General features: G+C 41.5%; 1 protein-coding gene across 1 annotated transcript; it reads right to left on the reverse strand.

The window, feature by feature from the left end:
- Nucleotides 1-1778: 1778 nt before the first annotated feature.
- On the reverse strand, nt 1779-17385 carry Wnt10 (Wnt oncogene analog 10). The gene is made up of 4 exons (XM_070308140.1): nt 17146-17385; nt 9600-9850; nt 4621-4904; nt 1779-2776 (listed from the first exon to the last, which is right to left on the reverse strand). Exons 1-4 carry the CDS (start codon nt 17250-17252, stop codon nt 2252-2254), a joined length of 1167 nt encoding a protein of 388 aa, XP_070164241.1. The 5' UTR covers nt 17253-17385; the 3' UTR covers nt 1779-2251.
- Between the last annotated feature and the right edge of the window lie 2634 nt (nt 17386-20019).

The following is a 20019-nucleotide window of genomic DNA, read 5'->3' on the forward strand; positions in this document are numbered from 1 at the left end:
AACCTAACAGTTTGTTACGCGCGAATATTCTCGGGAGCTCATAAAAAAGTAATTAGCTCTCTTTCGCTTGAGAGATTAAAAATAATCTTCTGCAGTTTATGATAATCTTTGTACGTGGCTTGTGTTGCAACGGGACCACGAGCTCGCATCGTAAAAATTATTCTGTTGCACTGTATCGGGTTGACTGGAAGAAGCTCTATAACGAGCTTTTTTAATAATGAGTTTTTTTTATAAATAAATTAAAATATAAAAAGCATGTGGTAAAAAGAGAGAGAAATTGAAACTAAATTGGGTAATTAAATATATTATTATATATAACAATATATAAAAGATTAAAACACTACGACGCGTATATATAAATTATAATTATATTGCGGATACAGACTGTGCGTAGAAATTTGATCACTATGGGGGTCCATCTTGCGACCATTGTCAACTAGCTTGATGCTTATGAGTTATCCCTGTTATGCCGATTACGTACCAGTCGCGCGAATCGCGGAACTTATCTCTGTCTATCTTGCTCACATCTTGCTGTTCATCGTCTCATACAAAATCAATAGCTCTTTCTCTCTCTTTATTCACTGGCCTTCGGTCACCATGTATATCTTTCTTTCTTTATTTATTCCCTTTACACCGATCCACTGTTTCTTCGCGTCTCTCGCGCTTTTTTCGCGATTGTCGGAGCAAAAGACGAATTGTATAATAAAGCTTGTACCGGTCACACTTCGAAATATTGGCGGCTCGTATTAAAGAACGGTAATCATACGGTATCGATATCATATAGTAATAATTATATATTGATATATGTAATTTGTTATGATGGTATAAAATATTGTATTATGAAGGTAATTTCTCAATATTTTTTCATTTACACTCTTATCTAATTCGAAAAATCGAAATTTATGTTTTTACATGAAACATAAGCCTGGCATTTATTAATTGATATCATGTGCAGTATTATCGATAGCAGTAGTAGCACAAATGTATTGCCAGACAGAAGTCACGCGTATGCGCGCACGAGTAAAATGATAAGACAATTAGCCTTGGTTGCTAGAAACTTCGCGGCTTAATTCAAACGCGCTTTTTTTCGCTAAACATAGGATTAGCATAAATTTTTTCCAAGGTTTTAACGCGCAGTAATTTATAACGATGATCCCTAAAAAAAAGTCGCTCGCATATTTTTCCGATTCGAGCGAGGCAGTAAAAATAAAATTCTGAAAATATCTCTAAATATAAAAAGTTAATAAAAAATTAATCAAGAATTAATACTTACATTATAATACTTACGAAATACCTGACAATGAGTACGATGGGAGATATAATTTGAAGGAACTCTTTTTATTGTACGCGCGCATTGTTACGTTGTATACAATTATGTTCATCGAATACGCGTCTCGTCTAATAATACTGTGCTGGAGGTGTTACAGTTCACGTAGAAGTTAAAATTAAATATCAATTAAATAGAGCGTCACATTATATAAATAAATTATAAGTTTGCTTAGTCTACGAATTATTTTTTATATTATTCGCGCCACATTACGGAGTGTATATATTACTTGTGCAAATTCTTTTTTAATGCGATTAGATCTCTGCGATTGATTCACGTTTCCCCGAGATACTTATCGTTAGTACAATTCGCAAACGATCGGTATATTAAGGTATAATTTCCGTAATGGGCGTTAAGTAATGTACGATTTCTGTCAGTCAGTATTTTGTTACATTAAAAAACGCTTATGCGAAATTTGAGTTTAGATTCTATGATAACATGCAAAACCGGTCTGTAATAAAGACTGCGTAATTTTAAATGATGACGAATGAAGTAGAAGATCGAATTACTATTTCATTCAAAGATTTCCCGCCTTCTGTAGAAATCCGATTTAATTTTACTAACAAAGATTATTATCTTTCTAATACATTCGCAGAGATTTAAAGGTAGTAGGGTGCGAGATCTGCTCTTACATTGTGATTGTCCAGGAGATATTTGTGCCTGGTAATCCCGATTTGAATAAGAACTTATATTATTAATCCTCTCGACTTGCGTCCTTTGATTGATTCTTGCGAACGAATAATCTCGCTGCGCGCGTCTCCTTCGAACGATGAATACCCGGAATTAATTTCTTCTCTTATCGTTGGAACCGTGCGAGACGTATTATCATTGTATATTTTATCGATCGTCGACACGAAAAACGAAAAGAGAAAGAAAAATCCGTATCAGTCTTTGACTTTCGTCTTCCGTTGCCCCCTTATCGTCTTATTTGCAAACCGTGATCCATTCCTCCACCGTGCAATTTTGACATTGCACGAAGCAGCACCAGTGAAATTTGCACTTGCACCGCTCCGTTCGACGCTGTCGTACCACGTTGTAACCCCTGCCGCAGCACAAACTGGCACATCCGTCACCGCCGGTGCTGGTCTTGTTGCACCGGCGACCGGTGGTGCCGGCGATGTCGGCCGTCGGGTCCCGTTCGCAAAAGTTGGGTGATTTCTGATAGTAGAAGAGTTGCTTAGCGAGATCCCGGGGTTTCCTCCTGCGGCCGTCGCGATGCTTCCTTTGTCTCTGCCGATCGGGTCGCCTCCGACGCGATCCTCGAATTCTGACCGACGGTGTCACGCTGCCCAGATTGCTCTGCGCCACCAGCACGGCGCTCCGGAAACGTTCCTTCAGGGTCTTGCCGACCATCCGGAAGTCCGGCGTGACTCTCCAACAGGTCTTCAGCTCGCACGAGCCGGACATGCCGTGACACTTGCAGCGTACCTGCATGTTGCTCGCTACTGCCTGCAATATTTGTTTGTTAGGCTATTTTAAATTGGAATTGAATAATTTGCGATCGATATTTTATTTGACGCCGAATGCAAATAAAATAAATATAGCAAGATATTAATTGAACTCGGATAAGGTCTACGAAAATATACGCTAGTAAAAGGATTTATTTCTCTCTTTGCAAATTTTTGCATGTTTCATTGCTCATTGTATCGGAATTCCATGTTTCTATTAAATAAAATTCAAATCAACTCAAAATTCATTCAAGAGTTCATAGATATATGAGAAAAGGCGCGATCAAAGATGCCTTACGCATTGACGATCCTGAGCGACGAAGTTGCGCAAAAAAAGCCGCTTCCACGTCGATTGACTTTGTACAAAACGGTCTGTCGACTTTTTTTCTTTTTTTTTTTCTTTTTCATTTACATCTGCCGCCCGTTCTCGAATCTCTTTTTCGTTCATGGCCGATTCGATCCGACAGAATCGGATCCTTTCCTCGGATTGCGATATCCGCGATGCTGCCGTTATACATCGGACGTCGTCTGAAAAACGCCGGCTCTAACACGCTGTACAAACAGGTACGAGTCGCACGGATGCGCAGGATGATCAAGAGGGCGAGGGAAGGGAGGAAGGGGGGAAGGGGGAGGGGTTAGTTTCTTTTAAACAAAGAGGTGTCGCGTACAAAACAGTTAATGAGTCTACGGCTGGGTGGTCCAGCCCGAGGCTTCGTCTTAATAACGTCGAGGCGAGAGAGCGAGCGTGGAGAGGTCCATGGAGGAGAGGAGGAGCCTTCTCTCTCTCTTCTCTGCTGTTCTCTCTTACTTTCCTTTTCTCTCTCTCTCTCTCTCTCTCTCTCTTTCTCTTCTTCCATATATCTTTCTTCGTTTCTCTTTCTCTCTCTCTCTCTCTCTCTCTCTCTCTCTCTCTCTCTCTAGCTCTCTCGCTTTTTTTCGCTCTTTTATCACAACGATAGGAGGGAAGGAAGAAGACCGCGCACATCGCTAAAAAGTAAAAGCCGGCGAAAAGGTAGAAGGGAGAATGAGTAGAGGAGGATCGCGCGCAGGATAACTCGAAGCTCTCTCACGGATCCACGTAGGACGGCGTGCGAGCTATATTATTCGCAGACGGACTTGGCACGCGATTGCGAATTCGCTTCCTCTCTTCGCCGACCGTTTAACGGTACATTTCTTGCGCGCGTGTCCGTGCTTTAAGATTTAAGATGGCGAACGTTATATTTATCATGGGAAACTTTGCGTATGTGGCGAAGGTTGCTATAAAAGATGATAGTTTTTTTTTTAATAATAATCTATATTAAAAATGTAATTTGGCTTTTTTTTGTCGATAGGATCGTTTAACGTTTGCGCGTATATAACTCACAGTATAAATTAGTATATAAAACGGAGTATAACTAGAAAAAATTTTACGCGAAAGATATGAATATAAGATTGAAGCGAGCGAGATACTGAATAGCTTAATTAGCATTTTTTTTTTTTTTTTAATTTCATTGCACAAGCTCTGTGTGTCAAAAAAAGATATATTTTGAAATTACAGATATATACAAGTGAACTACACATCACGAGAATTTATAATAAATTTTGAAAAATTAATTACTTATCTATTACAAATTTAAAGATTATGTTAGAAAAGATTAATACATTATAATTCGTATTACTAAAAATAAAATATATCTCTTAAGTAAATTTTTTCCGATTACGCAACTTCGCGATACAAGATGATGAAATTTATACGGAAAATATAAACACAATACGGTAATATTCCTACCTTTTTCTACCTCTTCGTTAATGAATACACTCATATCCGGAATTTAACGATGTCAGAATTACGAGAGTAGCACTTACCAAACGCCCGGCTTGATTATTGTGTAGATTCACCGTAGACTGTATGTCGCCGGCTTTCTCCCGCGTGTCTAGGAACTGTCTCGAGAACTCTATGCCGTAGTCGAGATTGTGAGAGCAGCCACCCCACTTCCATTGAACGCCTCTGGCATTCGCCGGCGTTTTACCCTTGTAGCTCGAAGGATCGCAGCCGCAAGAAAGTAGGCGACCCATACTACAGGCACGAGCCACACTATGGGCTACGCCAGCGGCCGAGATCGCGTACGCAAACGCCGTCTCCCTGTAACCTATAACAGATCGATAATCGGTTCTCCATTCATCTTGCATTCGTGTCTCGACGATGGTGTCAAAAAGCGAATCCTCTTTCATAATTCATCTATTGTAATGAATTGACATACGAAATGCCATGTTTTTTTTCTCGCGCTAATATTTCCATAAACGATTGCCAACTTAGAAATGTTCACGGATTAAATTTGATGACAAATAGATAATACAAGCTTATTTAATGTATCGTACATTACGGGCTGCGTCGATCTTTCAATATACGAATGGTGGAGCAGATGTACGCCGACAGGTAGTTCGAGATGCGACTCATTCGAGAAAGACACCCGTAGTTGTCTCCGTTAGCAAATTGCTATCCGTCGTCGGCGACACCGACGGACACGACGCGGATAATATACGCAAGACTCGCACTCTATCGCATTCGCTCCTCTCTCCTCACGTGGGTAAAGACAGAGATCATGAAACAGCGGGATCCCGGAGGAGCTTCCGTAGAAGGAACTTGGGTAGCGAGTTCGGGATGCGACGGGTCGACAGACAGACAGCCATCAGGCGCAGTTCAGAGGTAGATTATTCAGCCGTCCGTCAAAACAAAGCACGGCCATCAGCGGCGGCGGCCAGCGGGTACATCCACATGTTCGCATGTATAATATAAACGATCTCGCGACGGGGTATCCGAGAAGCGGATACGATGCCAAACTCTGTCCCTGCGAGAGTCCGTTCGCGAACAAATCTCGCCCATTTCTCGCCCGATTCTACGGAAGTGGCGAACGATCGATATCGAAACGGTTCTCTCCTTTCCTCGATCTTTTCTTCGTCGAAAGACGTGATCGGTATTTATCCGAGAATAATAACATTCACGAAAATTTATGAAATTTAAAAAATTGGAAATTATGATATTAAGAAAACTGTATGTAAATAAAAATTACACATAATTTTCAATCCTCGAAATGAAATTTCTAGCTTCGCAGATATTGATATTTCTCTCCATCGTAATGAGTTTATTGGACGATTGTAATACACGTCGGATCCCATAGCAACGATCAGTATTTAATACGAAATGCTGTCCCTTTCATCGTCGACGAACGATATAGACGACCAATATCAATGACAATGAGAAATCTTTTCGGAATCGCTGTCAATTCCGCTACTAGATCACCCGACAGAATAGACCTGTTTAATCGTTCGGTATAGAAGGTAATCGGACAGCTGGCAGCTGATTACGTCGCTCTTCGAAACGAAACACGATGACGTTGAAGAGACTTCTCTGCGAATCCTGCGAGCATCTCCGGAGCATTTTTTCTGAGATTCCCCCGGGCCGATAGAAATGTCAGGGGATGAGAACCCACCAATTTTCGGCGCGTACCATCGAACTCGATATCGCGACTCGATACCAAGGACGCTAAAGTGCGCGCCGAGAAACGCGCATTGCTCGTTGGAATGAGACAAGGGAGAGGTCCTTTATATGGTCGCGTAGTGGGAGGGGTGGTTGAGAGTTTTCGCTATATACGGCTATTGGCAGCAATGGCTGTTTTATAATGCAGATAGCTACCGTGCCGCGAGACCGTCGCTGTTTCCCGACAGCGAAAAGGACGGAGGGAGCGCATAATAAATCCTCCGCGGAGAGCTGTATGTCTCTCCTCTCAGGGACAGCGGAGAACCCAAGTTGGAAGGCGGGGAAGAATCCCGTGGAACGCGCAGCGATCTCTGTTCCTTCGCTTCTCCGTCGTAAAAGTCTTGACGTAGCGACGTAGTGACGGATGGTGGCGCGGATCCTGCGCTACTCTCGCGTGTCAGGCCCGAATCGCTATTTAGATAACTCAATAGATAGCGCCCGGGAGGTCCCAGCAAGAATACGACGAGCGTCCTTCGGGAACGAATAGTCAGGAGATACAAATCAAACGGGTTCAACGAATCCGTTCGATTAACGACAAGCCTTTCCTTTATACTTCTCTTTTATCTCCACATTACTTTCAAACCGTTGCCAGCATATATATAATTTAAATTTAAAAAATAAAATATGTGCAAAAAATATTTTACAATTATAGATATATTAGATGTTTAAATAATTTTTATGAAATTTAATTATGCTTAATAAGTATAGCAGAGAATACATAATTGAGAAGGCTTGCGTATATTGTTACTATTATTTATCGATATCTTGTTACGATAGATTTTTTAATAGTGTCAAAACTTCTATTGTAGAAAGAATTGATTCGTATAATTGTTTAAACGATTTAATAGATAATGCATGCTCAAGAGACTCGTGTATGAATGTATCCTTCATAGTTCTGAAATAAAAATGTGTGAATCGCAGATCGTTATAACGAGTTTACTCGATTAATGGGATTATCTTTGTTCGATTTGAATGAAAGTACCTATCACTTGCGTGGATGTTCGGCTATTCTTTAATTAATAGACAGGAGATACATGCAATCTTTGTTTATACGTTATCATTATTTAGGCTATAACAATTTCATCTTCGTATCTTAACGATGTTTCTTAACGAGTTTTACATACGAGTTTTACCACGTTTCATTTTTATGGAATCCTTCGTTGTTAGAATCCGAGGGGGTCTGTTCGAAGGGTCAAGGAGTGAGAGTTAGTGGTTGTTAGAAATAGAAGAAAGAGTTTTCATTTCGACGTTTTAGACGTTTTCATATTTATAACTATAAATCCTGTCATCGCGGAGCATCGTTGCGGCGATTCGGTGCCGGCAACGGGTCCGGTCTTCTTGTGTGGGCCTTACGGTCCGATCTCGGAACGGTCGGAGATCGGTTCCGTGTACTTTTCATAATACATTAAGTCGTTTTGCCGAAACCGGACGATAGGCGAGAAAAGCCGGGGCAAGAGGGGCCGGGGGGAAAGCAGGATCGCGTTGAGAGCAACGAGAGGGCAAGAGGACCGTGTCTGAGTGACTTAGCTACAAGCGGTTCTTGTCGAGATGCCGGACCCGGGGCCCGAATTTGACACGGTGGATTTCTCGCAGACCGTCTTCTCTCTCTCCACCTGGCCACTGATCCCTTTAAAGAAGGGGACGGTGACTGTTGGACGGTGCGCTTTTCTCGGAAGCTACTGCCCTCTGACTCGAGAGCCAAAATTTAATAACGACCGACCGGTTGTTGCCGATGTTACGGATAATCGGTGAATCGAACCTTTTTCGCGTGCTCGTTCCCGCACTGGGACGAATGTAAGGGGGTTTTCGTCGCGCGCGAACATCCGTGCGATTGATGTGACCATCTGCGATTCCTCCGCGAAATAGCATACTATTCGTGCAGCGACTAAACACATTGTACACATAGGGTATGAGAAAAAAATTCGTACCATTTTGTACGATGAAGGGCAACGTATTTTTACGACGCAAAAATTTAAAAATTAATGATCGCATATATAATTCTTTTTATCTATACACTTTATTTCTTTGTCAAAACAACAGCGTATGAAAAATGAATCGAGGAGAATGAATGTGATGGCGAGCGAGGACCATATTCGCAGAGCGATTTTGCGAAACGCGAGAAAGGGAATTAAACTCGTCGGAGTAAGTATCGAATGTATCTCGTTAGAATTCCACGATCGGTGAGGACGGGTCGCTTTACGTAACTCTTGAAAAAGTCGTGGAATCGACACCTCCTTCCGTCTCGCGGGCAAAAAAAGGCGTACCGATCCACGGAGGCAGATAACGAGGGGCCGGGATGCGGGCCCCCGGACGAGCTTAAGCTTTCAGGTCAGGTGCGCCCGATGTCGCGCTCTCGCGCATTCGTCCGACACGATATATGTTTCCTCTTTCGGCGCACGTACGCGCCACGACGAATTTATATGTCACACCGGAATAGGCCGACCGCAGGATCTTCTTATGGAATTGGGACAGGTTTTCGGGGTCTGCCGCGGGTAGGTTACGCTGTGCGCTTTGATTTAAGAAAACGCGTCGTTCCCTCTTCCCTCGCCGGCGTCCCGCCGTCAACGCGACGTCGTAAAAGATTCCACTTTGTATTATTCCTTCAAGAAACACGTACCTGGCGATTACACGATGAGGAGTCATCCAGAACTTTTGTCCGTAGACGCGAAATATCATCGATTCAAATTATCTGGAACCATTTGTTCAGCACGTTTTGTACGATTCAAAATATTGTGCGTTTTGAATAAATGTATGATACTATTTTTCTGATAGTCACAAAAATATATATCTCTAACAAATAAAAATATATATACGTTGCATTTATATATAATAATGTAATAAAGTATCTTTTGTTCGTGTCATCTACGATAAATGTAGATTTGAATTTTATTTTAATTTATTATTATTATGATTATTTGAATAATTGGCTTTCTTATTCCATCAACGGGCAAGATGGATATATTTTCACTCGTAAAGATTACTCTGTTATATACATATAGAATGATCTAATTATACTCTAAAAAAATTATATCTAGAAACCTGTTTCTCTGAAATTATATTGTTTCGAGACAACACACGGTATAAAAACTTTCGGTTGCTTTCGTACCGTTTTTCACATAATTTTACCAGTCGTTTCTCTCAGTTCTTTAATGGAGTCCTATTAGTTTCGTTCATTTGTACTTACAGCGCGAATCGAGACGAATTTAATGATCCAGGAAACATTAATTTGCCATTAGCGAGGCGACAGCTTATTAATCACGAGTTCAGTTTTGATCAGATAATTTCGCTCGTCAAGTATTCTCAGTACCTCGTTGAAGAAGGACGCTGCTCTGTTGAATTCTGCTGCTGGGTGTGAGGGACGAGCAATTCCACCTGTGCCACATGAACTGATGCTGACACTCGGATATTGCCATTTGCAGCCCCTTCGTCGCGGCTACGGTAACATCGGGATTTCTGTGGCAAATCTCGCGTTGCTCCTTCGTTAATCCCGGGATGCCGTTACAAACGACGCTGCCGCTCACCCAATCATCCACGGAATTGCTCATTAGGCTAACTGCACTGAAAAAGAAATATTAATCAATTCATCGCTCATTTCTACGATCACCATAAGCGATTACGATTAAGATAATAGACCGTGTCGTGATTAAATATGTAAAATGAGATTCGTCTTTTTTATCAAGATTAAATGAGCTGGGAGATGTATGGGCGAAATAAGTGCGATCTTTTATCGCTTCTGTATCTGATAAGAAATCGTATAGCGTGTACTCGAACAATGTAGTTACGTCATTTCAGACTTCTTATATAAATGCGCAAGAATTTCTGAAACGCGAGAATTGTCACATTGAACGCGGTACGAAAGCGTAAAAAGAGTAATGGAGCATTTACATTTATTTATTTATTTATTATTTTTTTTTTCGAGTTTCTTTACGGCTGATAAAAACGTATTATTGATGGACGCGCGCAATTAATTCCGTCCGTTCAATTTAAATTGCGAGTTTCAAATAGCGAAGCGAATGATTTTCTCACGGGAGCGGTTTTTTTAAGTCGCGTTTGATTTAAGTGATTTTGGCTCCGGGAAATCTAGCTGGAGGCATTCCTCGTGTTCACGATATGGCATGATCTTCTCAGTCGTTCACCAGCACCTTTAACGCTCTCATCCTCTACTTGTCTTTCCTCGTTCCCGGCTATCGGAATTCCCGATCACGAACGCGTACCACTCGTGAATCAGACGTTTATTAAAGATACCCTGCTTTTCCTCCGCTGCTTTATCTCCGCGACTTTGACAATTCTTTCGATTATCAAGTACGCAATGCGGATATGCAACGTGTGAAAACGTTAATTAACCCCTTTTACGCCTTTTTCGGAAGAGAAATTGCATTGCGTGTCATAAATCACTATCTGATTTACCATCATGTCCGGAAGTTTTTACGAAATCTCCAATATTAATTTTAATGAGAAATTCTTTGACCGTATTGCATAATTGAATACAGTGTTGCTTCCCTATCGTCAAATCTTGAGATAATTACAGTATCTCATAAGAAATTGACGAAGAAAAAAATATGTAATAAGCTACAAGTATTTACTGCCAAGTTAGAACCCGCATCCTAGCCTTTTCATCGCCGTTATTTCTCTTCCCGGTTGCGAACGTACATATTAGTTTAGCATGTGTCGAGTGTAATTAGTGACGACGTGCGGAAGCACGGGGGCAGCCGGTCAAGCTCGCCACCTGGTTAAACTCGCGAAACTGATTATCATTGAGTTCTTCCCAGGTAACGGTGCGCAAGCAATTGCACCATGGATGATTACCGGTATCGAGATAGTATTAGGAAGCATCGATATTTAACGATAAATATTTCAGAAAGAGAAGGGGAAGTATAAACGATATTTATCGATATGCTCCGAAGTAAATTATTTGATTAATTAGCGTTTTTTGCTTTCGATTATGTACGAAATTGTCTTTTTGAATATAACAGAATCTTGGATTGTGGTAACGAATAATTTTTGAAAATATAACCGCACATTATTTTCAATTTCTATTTCTATTTAGATAATACGACGTCTTAATAATGATGTATCCATACTATTATTTAATTGATATTTAAATTAATATAATCGACGTCTCTCTGTTTTAAATTGCGATTTCTATATTTCACCTGGATAGATAGAAACTCCTGCCTAATGATAACGCTCGTATTAAAATATCGCATATCGAGATTCGGAGCCGGCTGCATCTCCGAATATATACGATGTACGATGCATCACTAATCGTGGTCTGGAGCACCGATTTTTACGGCCGCGCGAGGCACGGCGCGCACTTTTGCGCACGCGTGCACCACGTACGGGCGTCCGCTTTCTTTCGACTTTACGAGGCCGAGGTCAATAGGTGCGAACGCTCTCAAAGAACCGGATATAAAACCATTTCTATATCTTGCCGTCTGTTTCTGCCATAGCAGCTCGCCCTGCACGAAGGGGCCACGACAGAGGAGAAGGCTCGCGCGTTCGGTTCCCTTCCCCCTTGCGCGTTCGGCCCCCTTCCTTCTTGCGCGATGCGTGTCCTGTTCCCGTCCCCCGCTTAGTGCGCGATAACGGCATCCATCTCTTGGAAGAGGAGCTCTTAAAGCGCTATCTTAAGTGACGGCTGCTGCCTAATGGCCGCGTATTACGACGTACCGGGTGTTAATTAATTTCGAGGTGGAGAAAAGAAAGGACAGAAGCGTGCGTGCATGCGTGCGTGTGTCGAAAACGCGCGTCGCTCTATCGAAAGAAAGAGATAGAAGGGAGGGTTGCCCAGTTCGTTTCGTTCGCCGCGAGACCAGCAAAGTCGTCATTTCCTGTTACCGCGTGCTTTACCAAAATGCTAGGCGATCGTATTATCAGGATTTTTTACAGCCTCTTTAATAGCTTGCTGGGTGTATTTGCTGGGTTAGTAAATGGTAAGCGATAAAGACTTGTATCTATCGAATTGTTGGATTAACATTTCGTTTTTCCTGGATACGGATTAAATCCTTCAATTTTTCGAAATAAAATGATGTATATGTATAATAAAAGAACAGAATTTTAAGATTTGAAAATGCTCGTATTTTTAATAGATTATTTCTTACAAAAAGAATTGTGAAATGATGTGTGCGATCATTCGAATAGCATTTTTATAATACTAAAGCTAAAATTATCATTTTTAAATTGATTGAACAGTTTTTTTTTCTCTCCTTTTCTCTCTCTCTCTCTCTCTCTCTCTCTCTCTCTGTGTAGCAATTTATTTCGAATGTGGCAAAAAAATTAAGTGCAGCCAAAGTTAAAAATTTCCTGCAATGCATTCAGTCAGGAAAGCTAATAATTTTATGAAAATTAACGTAAGCCGTTAACATGTGAAAATATGGTAAAATGTTCCTATCGACGATCGTGAAATTCGTAAGATTGTGGTCAGCAGCGCGAAAAGATCGCCGTAGCGTCCTTCACGATCATTAATCTGCTTGTAGCGCCTCGGAACGGTTTATTTTTTCGTCGAAGGGACTTTCGGAGGGTTCCGCAGGATGTCACGGATGCAAGGCTCTTCGTGGGTCGCTCGGTTATCTGCGGGTACAAATTAGCGGACGAGCTTCTTCTAAAGTAAAAGCTGCGTATAGCACCCGCGTGAACGAAGAAAGAGGAGCAAGACGAAGAAGAAATCGACGGGGGAATGGATGATAATAAGAAAAAAAAAAGGAAAGAAGATCCCGATGATACTACGTAGTGTGGGAAAAGAACGACGGGGGTTTTAGGGTCGCGAAGGTTATTGAGAGCTCCCATTACCAGTACACCGTTGCAGCGTTGCTATCTTTCGCGCTATTGATGATCTACCGAAAGCAGATTAATGATCTTAACTCCTCCAACAAATTACGAAAGACACCGAGTACCTGCGGAGGTAGTCGGATTGTATCAAGAGATTATTCCTACTACCTCTCGCGCGCGCGTTTCGGCTTCCCCACCGCTCGTGCACGCGTCTTACTTCGCGATTAAGGTACAAGCCGAATACGTGAAGCGATTATTCCACCGTGTCGCTTATAGTGACAGTGCAATCGCGATAAGAGAGTGCAAAACTTTGTTTACCAATCGCTTTATTATCGGTAGCAATTATTCTAAACTATACATATATTCTATCGAGAGGATAATTTCTCGATCAAAATATATTTCGATAGATGTATATGTGCGATTAAAAATGAATGGAAATTTTGTATAATATTTTTCAAACATTTGTCTATTAAAAAATTCTTCGTTATGGTTAAAAAGATCGATACCGTCCTGTGGGATTGATTAAGAGTTAATGTCAAATAAATTAAAGATTGATTATTTTACGATAAATACAGCACGATATATTACTAATTAAGAATTACATTCGTTCGATGCTGTATTTGGAAAATGAAGTAACAAGATGATGTAAGCGCGATTTCTTACGCAAACGCTTGACATTGCGCTTTTAGCGTTATAATTCCATTTCGCTTCGGACGCTCGATCTCATGGGAACCCGCTCGGCAAATCGGAGACGAGATACGCGAGCGCGTGTCCCGCATTTTTGCAATAATCCAAGGGATCGCACAAGAATCCAAGATGGCGACGATACGGGGAGAAAGAGAGATGCACGTATTTTATTTAACCCCGTTCTTCGTTCTGCTCGCGGAGATGAGAGAGGGGAACACGGTACGGAATTTCACATCTAATGGGATATACCTAGTGGGAAGAAAGAGAGAGAGAGAGAGAGAGAGAGAGAGAGAGAGAGAGAGAGGAAACTCGCCCTTTTTCACTATCCAACTCACGAGAATACCTGCGGTAAATATCGAGCTGTCTCCCTCTTCCCTCGATCTTTACGAGAGTAAATCGATTTCGCGGCGAGTACATTGTAAGGAATGCGATAGTCCGCGAATTACGTTCCGCAGATGGTATCTAACGCGTAAGTTACGGCGACCTGTAACTTTGCGATAAAACAGGATTCTCCTCTGGTTCGTCAATTGCCTCGTGCAATATTTCGCATTACTTCTATCGTTAATAAATTTTCAGGCATCCGATTATTTCTTCTTCCTAATAATATAAATCTCTTGAAAATGAAGTTGTATCGAAGAGGCTGCAAACCGCGACTTATCTATTCGGTTGTTAAGTTATTACACATTTTGTAGACTCTCTTTTAGAACGACTGTTTTAATTTTCTATCCTATATGTCATCTGCAAACGATGTCTCTAATATTATCAACCTTATCGAGTTTCTTTCTCTTCTCAATTATATTTAATGTGTCATTTAGAATCAACATCAAGATCAAGTTTTAATTTTGAAAAAGAATTTTATTAACATAGTATATGCGCGTATTACTTTATACTAATTGTTCAATTAATTGATTGTGAGACAGATAAATTCATATTTGATAAGATTCATATTCAATAATAGTGCTTACTTAAAAAGTTTGCCGTTGAAAAATCTAATAATAATGATTATATGAGTAAATAGCCATATCTTTCCATTTTAACAATAAAAGAAATATTTTAAAGCTTACAGATTTTTAAATGGACTTTATCGACTCGTAAGATATTTAAAGATACACATAACTATCGCGCGTTAAACTTTGTCATCATCAGCAAGAAATATCATATACCATAGTATATATCGGGGAAAGCTGTGTGCACATACGTGTCAAAATGTTGAAGATGCGCGTGTCGTGCGCGCACGAACTAATTTATTGACTATTATATCATCAAAACTGTAATTCAATGCCATCCTGCAGGTTCGACTCGTACACAAGTATACGTACGTGAATGTGCGTGAATCTACTCCCATATGCGCCAACGCACCTTCTATTCCCGGATGTTAGGCGTAATTATTTACAAGTGCCAGCGTGGGTCTCAGAAAAGAGCCTGTCCGCTATTGACGAAGAGTCGTTCGTGTGTATATATTTCGAGGACTTGTGGCGAATCATTGGCGATTATCGTGTACGATACCACGCCGGACGACGACGAATGAGAAACATTATTATCACGAAGCGCTGCGATTACAAAATTTATTACTTGACACTTTTATACGCGCGATACCAGATTTTACGACTATAGTATCTGATTGACAGTTCTACAAGTTTTACTAACGCAGCGATCTTTACTCATCGATGCGATAACTTGATGACGAGAGAGAAAGAGAGGCTCTTACATAAATGAGTGTTATATAAATGAGAAGATATTTTTTAATATTGCTTAATATGAAATATTATTTGCTGAAAAAAGAGAAAGAGTGCGCCTCGAAAGAGAAATCATGCTTCTCTCGATTAGCAATTGTAAATAATCTCATATGCAATTCTTTTTTTTTTTGCGTTTGATTTGGAATTTAGCATTTATAACTATTAGAGAATTTTTTAATTAACTATATAATTCTCTTTAAAATGTGTATTTGCATATTTATACATATATCTCAGTGTTATCTAAGCGACTGAAGCAATCTTTTTCAATTCGAATGCGCATTGTCCGAAAATCATGGTGTCACTTTTCGCAAAAAAAGAAATCTAGTTTGGGGCAATCCCGGGCCACAAGGCGCGCGATTAGTATTACGATTGAAGAGCTATAATAAAGATCGCAGCGGGATCCATTCTTCGCGATACAGAACCCGGTTGGAACGGCCTATTTGCACTTCGTCATTGTGCATGTCTGTGGACCGCCGGATCGAAGAAACGCGCCCTATTGACGGATTCTTTCCGCAGAGGAAACTAAGAGAGTGGACGACGGAGTCAGGAGCATAGAAGACGCACCGGGGGAAAAAGACGAAGGAAGAAGCCGGTCGTGGCTACCGCGGTCGTAAATTTCTCTCGGCGAGATTAGACACGGCGACCGCTGCTCTCGTCGCAGCTTCTCCTCGGTTGTTCCGCGACATTGTCGTGTTCCTCGTGTACTTTCCATCGCGGGATGGACAACGTGAATTTCGTGAACGATTTCGCGATTTGAAGCGCTTCGTCGCAGAGCGGACGAATAAAAAGCCGGGTGAGAGTGACGTTTTGACGTCTGCATTATGGTGCATCGTGTGGATCGAAGTACGAGGTATAGAACGAGGCCTCCCCAGAAGAGTAATCGCGGCGACGGTGAAGTGTGAAGTGTGAAGAGAAAAAAGGAGAGAATGTAGAGGACGAGAGAGAAGGATCGGAGAGATCGTATATCGTGTAGTCAATCGCGAAGAAGAATTGATCAAACGTTTAAGCGAAAATAAATTGGCGATGTGAACGAATATACGTAGCGAATAATGAATACGTAATAAGCTAACGTGTGCGTAATATAAGAACGATTATGCGGTCATCTTGTAAATTTCATATGAGATGCTTTGTATAACGCTATATTCCAATTTATGAAATTTAAGTAAAATTGAAAAAGATGTGCATACTTGGAATCTTGTACCTAAAGATGCATAAAAAATATATTACGTCATTACATTTTATTTTAGGATAAAATTAAGATATCAGTATTGAATTTAACGTAATCAATTTTCACGAATATGAAGAAACACTATTTTCCATTTTAGATATTAATGAAGTTATAACATATCAATGATTTCTATAATGGCATGGATTTTTAAAATAAATTCGTCATATTTTATTTTGCTAATTACAAACATAATTAGATTAAAAGCAAAGTTTTTTGGCTATTATATTATTAATTATAATAACTAATTAGTGAATTAGATTTATATTATTAATTTGTGACCAACGCATATATGAATTTATTATTTTTACAGCAACGATGTGATATCGAAAAGTATTCACATTTTACAATTTTGATTCTACAAATCGTACTTCGAAAACATTGAAAAAAGTTAAAGGGGTTTATGATTATTGGATGATATTTGCGATGATATTTACCGACGATGTTCGAAGAGAATCAGCAATAGGGCAACAGCGGGGCCGATTCTCGTGGCGATCCTGGACGGCGGTCTTTCGTATGCGCGTCCTGTACGAGACGGAGGCATCCTGTCATCGCCCCGAGGACGTTCTCCTCTTCTTTGCGCGCTTTGCCCACTTTAAAAGAATTGAGCGCGACCCTTCGTCCAGGGCTGCGCACCCCTAGCACCCAAACGGAAGGACCCCTTGTTCGAGACGATGCTAAAGTTGCTCCCGTTTTTTCTCTCCCTCTCTCTTTTTTCCTTCTTCGCTCTCTCTCTCCTTCTCTCTTTCTCTCTTCGTATGCCTTTCTCTTTCTTTGCCTGTATTCTCCGGTCCCTCTCCTACTCTTTTCGCTGCGGTGCCTGTGATCAGCAGCCTGGCACGCGTCGAGGACTCCACCTCGCCCCGGGCACCGGCGCTTCTCCTTTGACGTTCCGTGCGATTCGAGAACTCCCAGTTTCGCTGCTTCGAGGGTTCGTTTCGAAAACTACCCCGAGACAATAATATTCCGCGGCGATCGGGCAATTCATCGAGTGTGTATGCGTCTCGATCTCGGCTCTCGTGGCAGCTTATTGCGTCGGCACGCTTGCTCGATGACGAGGTTCGTTCTCGAGATGTAATCACCTTCCTTCTTGTGACTCGTTTGTCTGGTAATGACGCTTCGCTATCCTTTGATGCACCACTTACGTGTATGTTCTCTCATTAAGGATCTCCGTTGCGTTTATCGACGAGAGAACGATGTTTGACGGTCGAGAATTGTCGAGGCAATTCTCGCTCAATATTGTTAGATATACTTATCTTTGGAAGGGAAATACTGTCGATATTTTCTGAACGAAATGTGGAGAGCTTCAGCGTACTCCAGACTTGGTCGAGGTATACGATGAGGTCACTATCACTAAAGTCTTTGTCGCACCGGCTCTATTCTCGTCTTTGGCATTCTCTTCGGCGCTGAAGGAGGACTTCAGCATAGCTCGTCTCTGAACGGTGTTTCTCCTGCGAAGATTTCTTTATCCGATTTGTACCGCAAAGTCGCGGATCACGACACCTTTCTCGGCAAACTCTATCCGAAGATCCAGTGACATCCTGTCGTTCTTTCGCCCTTTGAATACGTTCCAGTACGCTTCTATCGTTTTCTTCCAATTTCTCGATGCGTTAGACAGAAATGGAGAGGAGAGCTTGATGTCTCACTTGGCACTTCCGGTGTGTGTGCGCGCTCGCGGCGAAGTGTCAAGCTCAAATAAAAGAAAAGTCGCCCTCGGGATCCTCCTACTCCTCCCACACACGGACCATCACAATCTTCCCCCTTCCCCGCCTCTTAGTTACAGGTCCTCTTCCTCTTTCTCCTCAACCACCGCTTCTTCCTCTTCTACCGCGACTTCCTCTGCCTCTCTTACTCGTAACCGCGCCTATCTTTCTCTCCGCTCGTGCAAACAGTCAAATAGCAAACTTCCCGCGATCGTCACACACGGTGTGACGGTGACGATAAAACCAGGCGAGGCTTTGAGGATTGCGGAAGAGAAAGACGTGGAAGAACGAATGGGGAAAGGGAAGAAAAAGAGATCGGATCAGATCCGCTTCAAGGGACTTTAGAAGCGGAGGTGTCAACGCATTTGATCGAATCGCGTTTGTGATGTGAAAAGATTCCCGCCAAAGTCGAAGAAAGGATACGATCAAAGATCGACCGAGGTCGTTGAGAAATCACAAATGAGACAGAGGAGACGGTAAAAAATTTCGTGAATCTGGGAGCACAGTATGATCGGGACGCAATGATGATTCGAGAGCAACCGCCCGTTCGAAGAACGCGAGAAAATCGCGCACTTTCGTTATCCCCCGTTATTCTTTCCTATTTTCCGTTTACTGACACGCTACCGTAGAACCGAAGAGATGGACAGAATCTGGACGATTCCACCTCTGTTCAAGACCGACGAGGAGCTGTCAGAGAGATCGCTCTGTCTATGATGAACTCGGTGCGCAGTGCGCGGCTACGGGGGCTCTCCTCGCTCTCCCATAGGGAGAGAAAGGAGAGATAGGGAGCAGTATAGGCACGAAGGAACCAACTACCCCCCCACCATAACCACCACCATCCGGACGCGACTACCACCACCATCGGCCGCTACCCCGAGATTCGATGAGAGAGACGAAGAAGGACGGACAGAAACGGAACTGGCTTAGACAAGGACGGCGTGATGTTGAGAGACCGTGACGGGAAAAGAGAAATAGCGGAGATAGAAGGCGTGCGAGAAAGAGAAAGATGGAAAAATGCATGCACCATAGCTCGCATTCTGCATCTTTCTTTTCCCCTTTTCCTCCCACCCGGATCCGTTTTTTTTCGCTTTCGGGGCGGCTCTATCTCATTCTCGAAAAATTGCCCAAAAATATCTTTCCTTGGCCCAACGGGTATGGTGGCATTAGCTATCTGCATTTCTGCATCTCGGGATGCGTTTATCGTAATACGAGAAATCTTCATTTTTCTCTCTATATTTTATTTATACATCGAGATTCATAAATATGTACTGTTTTGATGCATTGCATTGTGTGCGCGATGCTATCTTATTTTATATTTTATTATTTTCGTGCGGCGAATGAAGAGAGTTTTTTATGCTCTAAATTTTTTGTAAGAAAACCAACAACACTGAAAAGGAAAAGTAGAAGAGCAGTATTTAAAAGAGATTATTTTCATTTGAATTGCCCAATTGGCTCAATACAACTATTTCCGTACATCAGTCATTAATACTATTAATAAATAATACTAATATTAATCAATATAAATTTTTTTTATTTATAATCGATTGTTTGACATTTCTTCAAAGAATTTCTTTAAAGCACGATTTTTTTCACACGTGTCTGTATATA

This window comes from Polyergus mexicanus, unplaced genomic scaffold (genome assembly GCF_030449975.1).
Source record: "Polyergus mexicanus isolate NDT 795.1 unplaced genomic scaffold, iyPolMexi1.0 SCAF_15, whole genome shotgun sequence".
Lineage (NCBI taxonomy): Eukaryota > Metazoa > Arthropoda > Insecta > Hymenoptera > Formicidae > Polyergus > Polyergus mexicanus.